Raw genomic sequence first — 15,361 nt, 5'->3', positions numbered from 1 at the left:
TCATTTTCTCAGCAATAAATGCACCCTTTGCTGCCAGTATTTAAGAAGAGATGCAGAATCGATATTATAGTGACAGCTGTTAAGGGGCCCATTTCCTGGGTTTTGTGGCGTACCAGTGTATGACCGTGACTATAGTTGCCATGGAAACCACTGGAAGGGTGTTTACTTTGGAAAGAAGAGGACATGGCAAGAACGAAGGAATCTGCAATCAAAGATGGTTGCCACAGGGGAGGAGGCTAGCTGTAGCGAGAGCATACGAATGCATAATCAAAGGGTGGTTATCGTACAAGCAGAAGAGTATGGTGAGAGTGTAAGAATGCTCGACCATATTGGTGTGGAAGGAGGACGATGACAATATGGCAAGTGTGATGAATGCTCAAATGGAGAGTGGTAGCCATAAAAACTACCTGGTAACCATTAGAGAACTTATGAGATCATGAGGTGCACAAACGGAGGAAGTTAACAATAGGAGGAGAATATATGACAAGAATGGAGAGCGTATCTGGAAGGTGGTTACTTTGGGAGGAAGAGGGTACGTAAAGCAAAAAGAGCAGACATGTAGAATATGTGCACCCAGTAGGTGGTTACCATAGGAGGAGGGAGAAAAGAGCAACATGGTGTGCTAGATGAAGAAAAAGTATATGGATAATTGGCCAACAATTAAAGTACTCAATAATGTGAAAAATCGGCCAACAATTACAGTACTTGACATAAAATTTAAGTGCAGCTTTGCAATATGCAGTGTTAAAGAATTTGAGAGGCATATTTCTAAATATATGCAGTTTGAGCCTACTCAATATTGTCCCCCATAACCATCCAACTGGCACTCAAGCCTTTCCGATTTCTTGATTGTTGAGCTGTTTCATGGCACCTGCCAGAGCCCCTAGCTGCATGCAGTGTTTTACCTCACCTCGAGCGGCGCATGAGCGATACAGATGCATTTCTCTTCTGCACAAACATATACAGTGTTCTGCAACTTTATCGGAACCGTCTTGGAAAATTTTCCCACTGGTCGAGGCAGGAAAATTTTCCAAGACAGCTCTGATAAAGTTGCAGAACACTGTATACACCATGGATGATTTGCATTTTCCGCCTTTAAGGCCATGATGCGACCTCGCTAATGGTTCCAGTCTGTGACTCCGCTTTCTGATTTATATTCCCGTTCGTACACTCTCCTATTCGCTAAATAACTGCTCTCTTAATTTGTGCTCTTATTATATCCCACATATCATAAGCTTCCGTGAAAGACCACCAAACATTTTTACAGGGGCGCGGCAAGCCGATGCATGAACACATAGAACAGAGAATAGACAGATGATGATCGATGACAATGAGATGATTTTTAATGAATCGCGGTGGGCTTAGCGAGCGCTCCTGCCCTAGCCACTGCCAGTTTATTTATCGTCCCTAACATTACTCGGGGCCACTGAGCGATCGTCTCAATCATGGACGAGGAAGTTTATCGATGTTGATGAGATCCATGGCACGACGATGGGTGTGACTGGATGGTCGACGATAGAAGAGGAAGACAACGGCTTGCCGCCATCATGATTCTCGGATAAAGCCTGGCCCAGGACGCTTTCGGGCCACAGGTCACCAAGCTCATACCGCATGACATGAGTATGTGTTCATACATTGTTGTGGTGTCTTGGGTCGTGTAGTCTTAGGTCGGCACATCGGGTCTGTGGGGTTATGTGCATAGTCATTCGGCTCTTTTGTTGTGTCTTGTGGATGTGTGGATGGCGTCTCGGGTCAGTCTCCTTCGTCGTGTTTTGTGGTCGGGGCTGGGGACGGGGCAGTGGAACATAGAGGTTGCGTCGGGTCCGGCAAGCTGGGGACCAATGCCTTCTCCTTCTGCCGACGGCGCAAGAAGACACAGGGTGCCGAAGCTCAAGGCCAGGATGAGGAGTGATGATGACGTACCCAGCACCTCCAACCAAAATGTTACTGGCCAGAAAGCCGATAAACACGTAGAACAGAGATGATGTTCGATGACCGCGAGATGATTTTTAATGAATAGTGGCAGGCCTAGCGCGAGTGCTCCTGCCCGTTTATTCGTCCCTAACAATACAATAATACTTTATTTAGCATTCATGGCGGGTGGCCCAGGCATGCTTGGGTAGCAAAAGGCAGTACTGCCCATACCAGGACGGCTTACTGATCCTGACCTGGGGCCCAAGGTGTCCAAGACCTGAAATTGAGAGATGAGAGGGAATGAGATGAGGGATGAGGAAGAAAAAGGATGAAACTTTGAGAGCCATTGCACCGTCTTCGCAATGGTCGAGCCATCAAAGGCTTGAGGTGGGAAAGATCCGCCGATGGTGGCAGGCAACCGTCGCCACATAGAGACGGCACGGAGCCAGGATTATTCGTGGTGCACAGTGCTTGCGAGAAGCAGCTGGAGGGTACCAGTGCGACAATTCGGGCTTAGGGCGCGGGTTATCAATAAGTGTTTGCTGGCCTGGTAAGGCAAGGCGGCAAAAGAGGCGCATCGTAGAAGCTTGTACGCGTGAGGAGAGGGGGCTGCCAGGATGCGTGTTGGAGAAGAGTCGCAGATGAGAGTTTGGTGTAAGGTAGGCATTGATTTCGTGGAGTAGTCCGTCGATAAAAGGTATATGCTGCACGTCGCTGGACACTGGAAGGCGGATACCTAAAGCAGCAGAATCTGGTAGCCGCAGAGGAATGTCTGCTGTGAGGTGGGTGATGAAACCCAGCATGCACCTGGATTCTGCAAGTGTGCAGTGAACATGGCATGAAAATGACAAGCGTGCACCCAATTCAATGCCAAGCACTACTATGGTTGTCCTGCGCTGAAGGGTTTGGCTTCCAATGGTCGGCGCAGGTGGAATAAGGTGAGGATGATGCAGGGTTTAGAAGGTCATTGTGGACGACTTCACGACGTTTAAGGGTAACTGGTGTTGCAGTGCCCAGGAGTGACAGGTACTTAGGTCGTTCTGAAGAGCGGAGTGGTCTGCTAGGGTGTGGAATGGTTGCAGTAACGAAATGTCATCAGCACAGAGAATCGGGAGACAGCCTAGATTGACAGTAATACTGTCTATGAATATGGAGAAGAGCGTAGGGCCAAGAACACTGCCTTGGGGTACACCGGACAGAACGGCACTAGACGTGAAAGTGGCCCCTTGGTATACAACGTGCAGAGTTCTGCCACGGACAAGGGACTCCAGCCAAGAAAGCACAGACCCTGAGAGCCCCTTGGCTGCAGCGCTGGAGAGGAGCCCATGATGCGGAAGATGATCAAATGCACGGAAAAAATCTAACTGAACGAGTTTGCAAGGTGTCTGGGTGTCAAGGTGGGCACTGTCTGTGTGGACCAGCACATCGAGAGCAGTTTCACAACTGCGCTGCTGACGAAAACTGTGTTGGACTGGAGACAGGAGGCCGTTTTTTTCTAGGTGGCTGCGAATCTTGGTGTTCAGAATCTGTTCAAATGTGCAGCATACGATAGATGTTGATGCAACTGGGCGATACGAAGAATACGAAAACAGGAGGTCACCTCATGTCCTATGCCCTTTGAAGATTGGGGTGATGCGAGCCACCTTCCATACAGAAGGCACCACTGCAGCATCTATGATGCGCTAAAACATCTTGGACATTAATGGGGCCAGATAAGAGGCCGTACGCTGATGGATGCCATCAGGTCCAGGGCTCTGGAATGGTCGGATGTGGAAGCAAGCTTCAATGACATCGTCAGGAGTTATGTCGAGAGAGGACAAGGTAGGCATGTGATTTGGAAGGGCCACTTCTGGTAACGATGGCAGGTCGAATTCAGGAATGGAATGGGTCTGTTCAAATGGAAGAAAAGTGTTTGTTGAATGCTTCCGAGATGCGAGTGGGAGAGTATAGTCTCTCCATCAATCTGGAAGGAGGGGCACTGTGATTTCTACCGTTGTGAGTTAACATATGCCCAGAAAAGCTTAAGTTCTTTCGCTGCGCGAGCAGCAATACCTTCCAAAAACACCCGATGAGTCACCCAAATCCGTTTTTTCAAGGCACGCTGGTGCTCTTTGGCAGCGAGAAGGTCGGCAGGCAACAGACATTTATAAAGTCTTGCTTTACCCAGCCGTCCAAATGTGTCTGCATGGCCTAGTTGTTGCTAGTTTGACTTGGGATTCAAGGGCCCCGGGTTCGATTCTCATATGTTCCCTTCCCATCTGACAGCTCACGAATTGACAGCTGGATACACTGAGCTATATTAAACCACCTCCATGCCTGAAATCCATGTGACCTGCCAACTCGCACATACCAGTGACATGCTTGAGCCAGATTTTTTGCTCTCAATTTCCTGGTAAAAGATAATATATTGGTCAACAGATTGTTCCGCCTTGCTGCCCTTGTTCAAGGTCGTGCTCTGTGTAGTAGTTAAACAGCATGTAGTTTTGACAAAGGCAGTCTTCAAGGGGCCAAAAAAAATAATTTGTCGAACAAATCTTTCTTCCTATTCTGGCAACATGAGACGCTGAAGATCACTATAACGCTGAGTGCTGGTTGGCAGCCACCCTTTTCCCTCACAGTAGCACCAAACATTCTGACCAGAAAAATGTGGTTGCTAGTGGGAACATATTGGCATCAACGTATGTATGCCAGTTCCACATACATATGAGTACAATGCATCTAACCAGTATGTGGCTAATTTGGGAAACTGAGTGTTAAGAGTTAAATATGCTCTATGCAATTTGCCAAATATGCAAACATACTTACACTCCTCAACAAGTCCTAACCTCCCCCACAATGCCCGCCTACTTATTAGAAAGATATAGCTTAGTGTGATCCGTCACTGGTGACCTGCTACCACTCTGTTAGTGCGTACACGCTGATTGGTCCCGATGCTGCAGGTCTGTGTGCTGATTTCCAGCCGCCATCTGGCACCACCAGAGTGATCTGGACATGCAGCAGAATGCTTGGTGGCAGATTATGGTAGCAGATTATGCTATGCTAAATCTCCCTACTGATAACATGAGTTCAAAGACATGTTCAGGAAAGAATATACAGCTTATATAAGCGACGTCAATTGCATGGCAGGCCAATTTACATGGGCAACCATAGAGCACAAAAAGATTGTGGTCGCATCACAGTCCTGTTGCACGGCACATCCGATAATGAACTCCGTGCCAAAGCGTAGCGGAGACTTTTGGCAGTTCCCTTCAACACACCTATCAGAGAAGCATGGTACGCTGCCCCCTCCCTGCTTTCCTTTGTGCAGCATCTTTTAGCTTGTTTTGAACCTTGGCGGCTGGGGTGTTATTGTCACACAGGAGCCTCCACTCACCTACAAAATCTGATGGTGGGCAGGGTCTATAAAGGATACCCTTTGAAGCACACCTAAACGTGGCAGTATATTATACTATAAAAGGAGAACCTGCGGCCCTTATTCTACATGATGTCAACTGTGGTATACATAATGGCACTCCACAGCACCAACTCAAGTACAGAGAAAAGCACTCACCTACCCTTTGAGGCGCTTTATTGCCAGCAAGGTAAAGCATTTTAACTGCAAAAAGCTTTGGTGTTTGAGTATTATGATAATTTAAATGAAAACAAGTCTAATTAACATCTCTATTCTGCTCTTACTTGAATATGTGGCAAGCAACATCGATTAATGACCATTTGCTTACCATGCAGCAAGCACGACTCCTCACATCTATATATCAGCTGTGTCATTCACTCTTCCTGTACGCAGGAATGCAAGGTACACTTTCATTTACATACGAGTACACAGTTCTGTTAATGCTGAATTTTCAGCAGCTTTGAATAGTGCTGAAGAAACATCTTTACTCAGTCAGTTTATATTTAAGGAGAAAAATATTTTTTGACCACAAGTTAATCCCAACCTTGACAAAAAACTTGTATATAAAAAATTGAATCCACCCTGGCTTTTCTTACACAAGTAATAGAAGCAGCGATTAAAATGTAACAAAGACAAATATGCACAAAACTCCCAGAACAACGGCAACTCAACATATAAAGTTCAATTTTGCTGTTTGTCTGTATACTACCATACATACTTAGCACTCCATAATGAATTCATTTGGGAGGTACGTTCGTTGTGTGGGGTACTAAATTGTTAAAGCTTACCCAAAGTAGTAACAATAGGGAAACAAAACAGTAAAACTCTCCATCAATAAAAAAATTTTTAGTTAAAACAAAGGCGAGAACATGCGATCTGGTACACAACTGGCTGCAATATAGTTTGGAATGGCATGTGTGTGTACAACTCATGGCTTTCAGCGTGAGCAGCACAACATTGGAAGTGTCATACTTTCTAACTGCACAGTTTTTATAAAGTTCAGATACTCAGGTACAGGTCAGATACTTTAGTGGCATGCCTAAATTTTAAAACGAAAAGAAAAAAAAAATTGCTAGGGGTTACCTTAAGGAAGGATCAATTTAAGAGTGAGGGCTCTAGAACAGCAAAGAGTGGCACACTGTTCACTAGATCAGTTAATCTTGAATGCATGCAGAGGTGGAACATGACACTACATTTTGCTACATACCTACTGGTGCCTTTGTACAAGCCACAACTTTTGTGCCAATGCAGTAGAAGTTATGTATGCTTTCTTCACACCAATTACTTTCCTAGGATTTTATTATCAGACTGCCATTGTCATTAGTGCAGCCACATGGACAGAAACAAACCTGCTGCAGTTGCATTTTCCCCCGCCACCCTCAAGAGTTCAGTGTCATAAAGTAAAAAAGCCACGCCACAAAGTGAAAACTAACGCAGGGCCACATCTGCAAAGCAAAGTACAAAGCAGCTAGGCTACAGGCACAGGCAACAGAATCTATGACACTATCCAGAACACCTGCGACATGAGCATAAGATCATTAATTTATCAATGTATAATGAAAAAGACGCACACTAGAGAAGTATGACAAGGGTGCTACAAAATCAGCAACAGAGATGGTAGCAGTTCCTGTTTACAGAAACAAAAGATCCACTAGCAACACTCATAGGCGAGGCAGTGTTATGTAGAATAACTGCAAACAAAAGTGTAAAGTGAGAGTTTATTTAACACTGCTAGAGTTATTACTCATATCATTTTCATCATTATTAGTATTATAATTATCACAAGTGTCAATAAATTACATAAACCACAGTGGACAGCTCAATATAAGCCACCAATTTTATCTGCAAAGTGAAAAAAAAAAAACTTGTGTTTCTGCTTAATGTATCTGAAATAATTTACCCCCAAGTTTTGCATTACAAAATTGTCACTTTCTACAAACAGTAAATAGTATTTTGCTAGTCACTTACAGAGGAGCCTCAAAATTGATACATAGCAGTCCGCCTCGCAGAAGCTTCCCATTTACAAATTCACAAGGCTCTGTGAAGCTGCTCAATTGAATATTTAAATCAAATTGTACATTAACAAATAGTACTGTGACAGTTTCTGCATCATAATATGATGTCACTGAGTAAGCACCATAAATAACATTTGTTTACTGAACTTTTTCCAATATAATGCAGCTTCATATAGGAAGTCCTTAATTATAAACATAGAGCTGTATTCAGGGTACAAAGTCGAAAGTATTCTCCTAGAAAAAAAGAAGGCGGCACTCTGAAGAACAGCAGCTGTAAATGAGCAGCTAAGGGAAAACCAAGCTGTGGCTATCAATCCTTGTGTTCATTCAGCAGAAAAAAAGTTGTAAGTAGGTTGGTGGCATAATGCAGCTGAACATCCACCAATCAATGGTACTACTTCCATGCATATACTGCAAGCAAGCACTAAAACTGCAATATGGAATTTTGCATTCATTTAAGCATTATGCACTAAGAGGCTGCACCCTAGCCATACAGGTCTATCTGTAAAACAGGCATTACACATTTATCAAGAACTTTCACAGCATAATCTTTTAAATAAAGAAAAAGTGATGCATAGCCACAGCTGCCAGGCGCTAGGAGCAACACTAGCATGAAAGAAGTGTTACATATACCTGTAAGCCAAGAGAGCATGTGCACATCACCTGGAAACCACCAAATGCCATCTAATTGGCCTTTTTGCACGAATTGAGCATCCTATGCAGGATGTGCACTTTCACAGTTAAAAAGCCTTCACTGGTTAAACACCGTTAAGTGAATTTTCAAGATGACAAACACTACCTCTCTTCAAAATGTATGGTATGAAGCTACTAGCACGATATAACAGTCTGTTAATCATTAGCCACACCTCAAATATATGTATCAAGCAGCCAACAGACAAGCTGGCAAAACAAAAGTAGGACTTGTAGTTCCTTCCTGCCACTATTTAAAGGCAAAATATCAGGATGCTGCAACATTCTGAGTCTTTGCCCTTCAAAAGCAAGTACCAGCATACACATGACAGTGACAGTGTCACCACTAATAAACATGGGTATAGGTAGTCATGATGTAACCAGATGTGTGAGCTGGTGCCTGTAAAGTGGGCTGTCCATTTGGCTGTGCCATGTATATTTAGCGGAACTCTGTATATACGTCTTCCTTGAAAGAAGAGATAACTCAGAGGTACACTGCTGCAGCAAACATCTTTTTCCACACGATAAGAATAGCTACAACTACAAGTGAAATTTAATGCCTAATACTAGTGATAGCAAACAGAAGCAGCATGACAGATGATTTCAGAAGTTACTTATATTACTAGAGTACCGCAGCTCTTAAGCACGAAGACAATTTTTTACACGATCAATTTTCACATATTTGCAAAACCTTGCATAAATAATAATGCGCACTTGGGCCAGAAGCATTATTCAACTCGGAATTGTGTAGTACTGAGCGCCTTGCCTATCTGAACCAAGCAGACAGTAGTTGAACCAGTCACTCACTGCATTAAAGCTTTGGACACCTGTATTCAGTGTTGGTGCACTGAAAGCATGCCACTAAATGTATGCATAAAATGCCAAAGCAAACAAAGAACATTTCTAGTGAAGAGGAATCTAGGAAATCACACAGGGTGTAGCAAAAATATTCATAACATATTTAATTCATTCATTGCAGCATGGGTGACCAGTGGGACACATCATTTATTCATGCTGCATAACAACAAAAACCTGGATCCCATGATGAATGTGCGGGTAAAATGCTATTGCAAGGTCTAAGAAGGTGGCACACTTCTTCATCATGTATTCTTGTATACACAGTATGAATAAATGATGCTACCAACCAGTGACCCATGCTGCAGCAAATGTATTAAATAAAAACATCAAAATGATATTCGTATCATTAAAAACAAACAAAACCTGTAAGCTGAAGTATGAGAAATGCACTCACAGAAATACTTTTATGGCTGAAGAAGTTTATATATGGCTTTATGACACCATTCAACAAGTGTGGTGCATACTGTGCGACAGGCGATCGCACTGTCAGTGATGTGAGAAAAGTGCTTAGTGCTGCGGTCGTGAATCCCACATTTATGTCATCCAGTGGTATGGGCGTACCAGGAATTTTGCATGTTTTACACATTTTCCTAAAGCCAAGGAATGTTCACAAATCCACTTCATACCAAAGCGTTGTCAGCTGTGATCGTACCATTGCGATTCTACAGTAATATACAAATCTTGTATTCATCCTTCACAAAAAGTAACCATTTTTGCAAAGAAAAAACGCATATTTAACATTATATTTTAAATTCCTATTTAAGGGACTATAAACACCTAAAATCAGTAGCAGTAGCATAACAATGCACAATACATTAGATACATAGATCCCAATGTAGTATTCACCTACGACTGCTAAATTCATGCCTTAATTCCTTCTCTTATGCTGTTTTATTTGCAGTTTTACCAACTGAGATATGGAATACGTAGTGGCGGACTTGTTGGTTCATCATTCTGAGGACTACAGTGCAGTAGCAACATGGACAGAACAAGAGAGACGGATGGAGCTCCCTTATTTGCATCTGTCTCTCTTGTTCTGTTAGTGTTGCTACTGTGCTGTAGTCCTCAGAATGACATACAGAAATGTGGGTAATGCAAAAGACAAACACAAAAGAAGAAAATAGACACTACTACTTCTTGCCCTTATCGTTGGTTTGGTTTGTGGGGTTTAACGTCCCAAAGCGACTCAGGCTATGAGAGACACCATAGTGGAGGACTCCGGAAATTTTGACCCCCCGGAGTCCTTTAGCCCTTATCGTTCGTGCTACCAAAATTTCAATATGTACCACAACTAATTAGCCCAGCTTTCCATTCTCATTCATCAGCCGAACGATCGCTGGTGCATTTAGATCATGAAAGGCATGAAAAAGAAATGCATTATAATGCTGATATGACATTTCTTGCCATTCCAGACTTGAAATAGGCTGGTTTAAGCATTATGGTGAATTAAAACTGTGTAGCAATGACATTTCACCATTTCCATGCATCAAACAACCCAAAGCTCCACACATCACAGCCATCATCACATTTTGAAACAAAAACAGCATTAAGATGAAATGCAACTGTTAATTATTTAGTGGTCTTAGGCAAATAACTAGTGGCGGTCCATGCCTACTGCATCATTTGAAAAAAAAAAACACAAGTAAAATTTGGTGTCTATTTTCCCTAAACCATTGCTGTCAGGAAAACTGTACCTTGTGGCCAGGAATTTTAGACAGCAGAGACACAAGTGCTTATTAGTGAAATAAATATCTGTGCAATGTCTTTGGATCCACTGGTCTTTCAAAAACATTTTCGCGTGTATGAAAGAGCCGAGAGCATTCTTTTGGATGGAGGCTAATGCACTTGCCACATGATCATTTCTGCCACCTTTGCCGTCACTGCACTGCCATCAGATAAACTAGCTCTGCTATCACATGCAGGAAAATAACTGCCTTCTTCACAAACACCACTTTTTCTCTAAGAGAACTCACTTTAGATTACTCTGTGAAATACAAGCACTGAAAATATTGCCATGACTGCACAGTGTACTGAAATTAATTACATGAATTCATGCTTACTGTTGGGGCAAAAAAGAAAAAAACTGCAAAAAGCCTCCAAGGTGTGGCACTACATGTCTAACATAAAATGCACTGCAGAGCCAAGAGTTTAAAAACCGAATGGAAGTAAAAAGAGGTTCTGAGAGCTGCCTGGCACCTGGCCAGAGGAGCTGATCTCTTCAGTTGGGTAGCACCGAAGTGCAAAGGCTTTACACTCGCACACAGCATGATCATTATTAGCCAGCTTATGTTCAGAGCAGAATGATGGTCTTGGCCACTGACCGCCAGTTAGTCCTTTTTACACTACCTGCCGCCACCCTGCATCAACAAATTTTGTAATCTTTTCTTTCCACACTACTCCTACACCTATCTATAATCTCCTTCCCTTGGAATCCACTAGTATTCACCTAAAATACCATTGGGTATTTCTTAGCATTACACAACCTGCCAATGTCTATTTCTGCTTCGATATGCAATAGTGTGTCATTAACTCATCTGTTCTCTAGCCCTACACCGCTCCCTTTAGGTCTCTTTAATGTTATGTCTATCATTTTCATTTCATACCTTGCTGTACTGTGCTGTCATTAATGGATTTCAAGCATTGGTATTACCTTTCAAGTTTGAGTCCCATAACAGATACTAGCAGGATGCTATTGACAATACTTTTCTTTTGGGTTATATACTGACAAGCTCCTGTTAACCCGAGAGTTCCTGCGAAATGATCCGTCGACCCATTTTTGCTTTTAGTATTTTCTCTCTCATGGTCAGACTTGCCACTCACTGCATGGCCTGAATTGACATGCTCCCTGATATTTCTAATACCTCACTGCCAATTGTAAATTACTGTCTCCTTCCCAGACTTTCAAACATTACTTCGGTTTTCTTCCTATTAATTTTTAAACCTGCTCTTGTACTTTTAGCCCTCAAGCATGCAGTGCACCTCCTGAATTACATAAGAGGACAATGTAATGTTGAATGCTGCTAATTTTGCAAATTATGTATCTAGTTCTTCCAGGTTCAACCCTTTATTTCAGAATTTAACTGCTTGCTCAATCCTCAATGTTATATTTGCTAGTGTCACTTTACTCCTGCTTATCAATTCTTATAGTTCATCAAGTAATAATGCCTATGGAGTTCCAAGGTATTCATGATCTAGCATTTAATACCAAGGTCACTGGCATCATGCATCTGTAACTTTTAAAATTTAATTAGGTACATACATGAAACCAATATTAAGGCATTACCTTCACTGCTCATAGGAATGCTTCAGTTACTGTAGTGCAAAGCTCAAAAGAGAGATCATGCCATAGATCCAATCAAGCAAAACAAGAATGCAGCAGGCCCTAATTGCTGAACAATTTAGGTGAACCCATGAAACACATTACACAATAAAACATGCGATGATAACATTTGCCAATTTTTCATAGCCTGCCAGATGCAACAAATAATTTGCATCATGACCTTTTTTTTACAAACAGAATACAAATGTGGCCCCAAGCATTTGGATCAATATCATTCCTATTTTAGAGTTGATCAATTCAGTACAGTATAAGTCAGTACAGCGACTGCCAAAGATAGCCGTTGGTTCTAGGTTCAAGCCTCAGGGATTTTTTTTTTTTACTATAAACTTGTGTGGAAACAGTCCTGTTTTTTTTTTTTGCACCCATATGACTGCGTTTGGATGATCTGAGATCACTCCCTTATTACAGAGCATAAATGTGTGAGACAGGAACTCTAAAATGCTTACTATTTTAAATACGTTGCACGTTTTGGCCTCATAACCCCCCTTCAGGGTACCATGCAACAAATACAACTAATTTCAGAGCTCTGGTTTTACAATGTTGTTCTATGCCAGTCACCCTGTGCATGCTGACTGGCTAGCTAGGGCACACCTCTTATCAACAGGTAGTTGCAAAAGCTGTGATGTCAACATGCGCCATTATGCTTCCATGTGATCACCTTCCCATGGGTGCTTAAGTGACTAAATGACATCTCAGCTTTTGGTTACTAGTGTGCACAGTGATGCCAACGACATAGTCAGCTGTGAAAAACTTTCTATATACAACTCAATTCAGTTTTCTCAAGCATCGACACAGAAAAAAAAAAGCTTTACTGAGCTCACTGGTCCGAGATGAAAAAGTCACCTTTTGTGTACATTTTTTTCCCTCAAGAGAACAGTAAGAGTAAATAATTTTGCACCTGGTACTGTGCTGGCTGCCCAAAATAGCATTTTTACATCATTTTGGTTTAAGTTCTTAAGCTTCAGAATTCTTTAAAGCAGGCAACAATGTTACAGCACTTCTGAAGCGGCAAGCCAAAGGAAGTGATCAGACATCAGTGAATTGATGAAAGCACATACCAGCCTACATTACAAATTAGGAAGGGAGGGGGGGGTAACAAAAAAATGCATAAAACAGTAATGCAAAGAAGTGTGTGCTCAAGGCAGCAGTTCTGATCTCACAGCACTCAACCAAGCAGCAAATGTGGCACACCATTCTGTACACAGCACAAAAGTACAATGTAAAATATACCAATGTTCACATAAAAAAATCAAAGCAAGAACTAGGAATTAGGAGACATGCTGTGCCTTTGTTTTACCCTCTTCTGTCTGTACAATATGGCATTGACAAACTTAATTTTTTTCTTGCTAAAACTTTTTTGGTTTGGTTTGGTCTATGGAGTTCCCAAAGTGACTCAGGCTATAAGAGATGCCGTAGTGAAGGGATCTGATGTTCTTTAACATGCACTGACATCACACAGTACACTGAAGACTTGGTTTTTCCCTCCATCTAAAAGGCGTGGCTGGGATTTGATCCTGAGCCCTTAGGTTGACAGCAGTCAAGCACCTTAACTATTCAGTCACCACGGGGAGGTGCTCCATCTTTTTTGCTCTTGTAGTTTTTGGTACCTCAAAATAACAGCTTGAGGGCGAGTTGGTGCTGCATAATACCCAGAAATGTGGCGCAACAAACACAATCACACAAGATGAATATGGCGCCTGTGTTGTATTTTCTTCTCATGTGACTGTGTTTGTTGCGCCCCATTTCTGGGTAGTTTGGTACTTTTGTGCTTTTCATAAAGCAGTGAAAACAGCTCTGGCTGCTTGAAAAAAGAAATCACTACCACAACAAAAACAAGTGCTTAGGCTTTACTGAATTATTAAACATGTATTAGCAATGGCACTCATTTGCTACAGCGGCAAAAGATGCCATCTCCAAGTGCTGGATGCGCAAGAAAACAACTAAAGGGTTGTGCTGCCAGACATCTTGCATAGACTGTTTTATAGTAAAAGGATGCTGAACAAAATTTGACACTTCCATGCTTTTTAATTATGTTTAACTGCAAGCAACAAATTGACAATGCTGGTTTAATAAAACTCCCAAGTACAAATTTACCGCTTCCATTATGGCCATTTTTAACTGGTAAGTATCTTAAATAAAGAACCAAAATGACTCACAGACTTGTTAAGTTTGAAAATGCAAGACCATTAGGTGTTGGATGCTTCATAAAAGCAGAACGACAGGATTATATTTTTGCTGGCTACCTTACTTCACTAAACAGCCTATATGCCCCTTGTAGCTTTTAAGTTCATTGCACCACCTCCAACTCATACTCTTTACTTCATGTCACTAATGGCCTTGACAGTTGCACAGAGTGCTTTTCAGCATGGTAGATGCGAAAGATTTGGCTCAGTAAAGGTGCAGTGTCGGAGTCATTCAGCCATCGGGAGGCACATCCAGGATTTTCCAGCATTTGTAGAAGAGCTGCAAGTAAAGAGAAAATGCCTCATCAACCTCTGGCCCTGCATTCTTCTTCTTGCATAGCAGAATTAGTTTTCTAGAATCCCGATAACCACAACACTTTCATCATGACTAACTCATAGGAAAAAGTCTAATGGCTGCTGGTTATGACAGCGTTACAAGTTAATTTGCTCCAGCTAATTGCCAATCAAAGGAGTAAGACTACAGCAATCACATGCCAAGGTCATGTATGATAAGTAGACTTGTGCGAATATTCAAAATTTCCAAATACACCGAAAACTTTCGAATTCACCACAATTTCCCCTGCATTGCATGCTTCACCGCAATGCTTGACCGCATTGACTGTGCAGTGAAGCATCCTAAAAATGCAACAGGCCTGTTTTGTGATGAGGGCCTTCCCGACAGTGTGCGCAAAATGAAGCGTTTGACTCAACAAGCAAAAAAAGTCATTCTCGCTTCAGTTTCATCTGAAATGCAGACATTCATCATACAGGTGTTAACGAGATGAAATTACTGTGATGCAAACAGTTTTTGGCAATTTGTCATGTCCATTCGATAATTCGGGCTTTCAGTTATAATACGGAAATTTTTTGTCTCTTGAAGGCTGAATTAACCAGAGTTTAGTGTATTCAACAGCAATATGACAGTTCCACCAAGTTCCACAGTTCCACCTGTATAAAAAAATCTTATACA

The 15,361-nt window shown here is 42.1% G+C and overlaps 1 protein-coding gene across 2 annotated transcripts in view; it reads right to left on the bottom strand.

The window, feature by feature from the left end:
- Nucleotides 1-11,699: 11,699 nt before the first annotated feature.
- Kpc2 (Kip1 ubiquitination-promoting complex subunit 2) overlaps nt 11,700-15,361 on the bottom strand; it is a 34,214-nt gene continuing 30,552 nt past the window's right edge. For both annotated transcript variants that reach the window (XM_084589382.1, XM_084589383.1), the window contains exon 10: nt 11,700-14,671. In XM_084589382.1, the coding sequence (XP_084445508.1) occupies nt 14,529-14,671 (143 nt within the window). In that variant the 3' untranslated portion in view covers nt 11,700-14,528. The remainder of the gene's footprint in view (nt 14,672-15,361) is intronic.

This window comes from Amblyomma maculatum, chromosome 1, assembly GCF_055883805.1.
Source record: "Amblyomma maculatum isolate TAMU_Amacu chromosome 1, ASM5588380v1, whole genome shotgun sequence".
Classification (NCBI taxonomy): domain Eukaryota; kingdom Metazoa; phylum Arthropoda; class Arachnida; order Ixodida; family Ixodidae; genus Amblyomma; species Amblyomma maculatum.
Note: the sequence above shows the minus strand (reverse complement) of the source record. Positions and strands in the feature narration are given on the sequence as shown.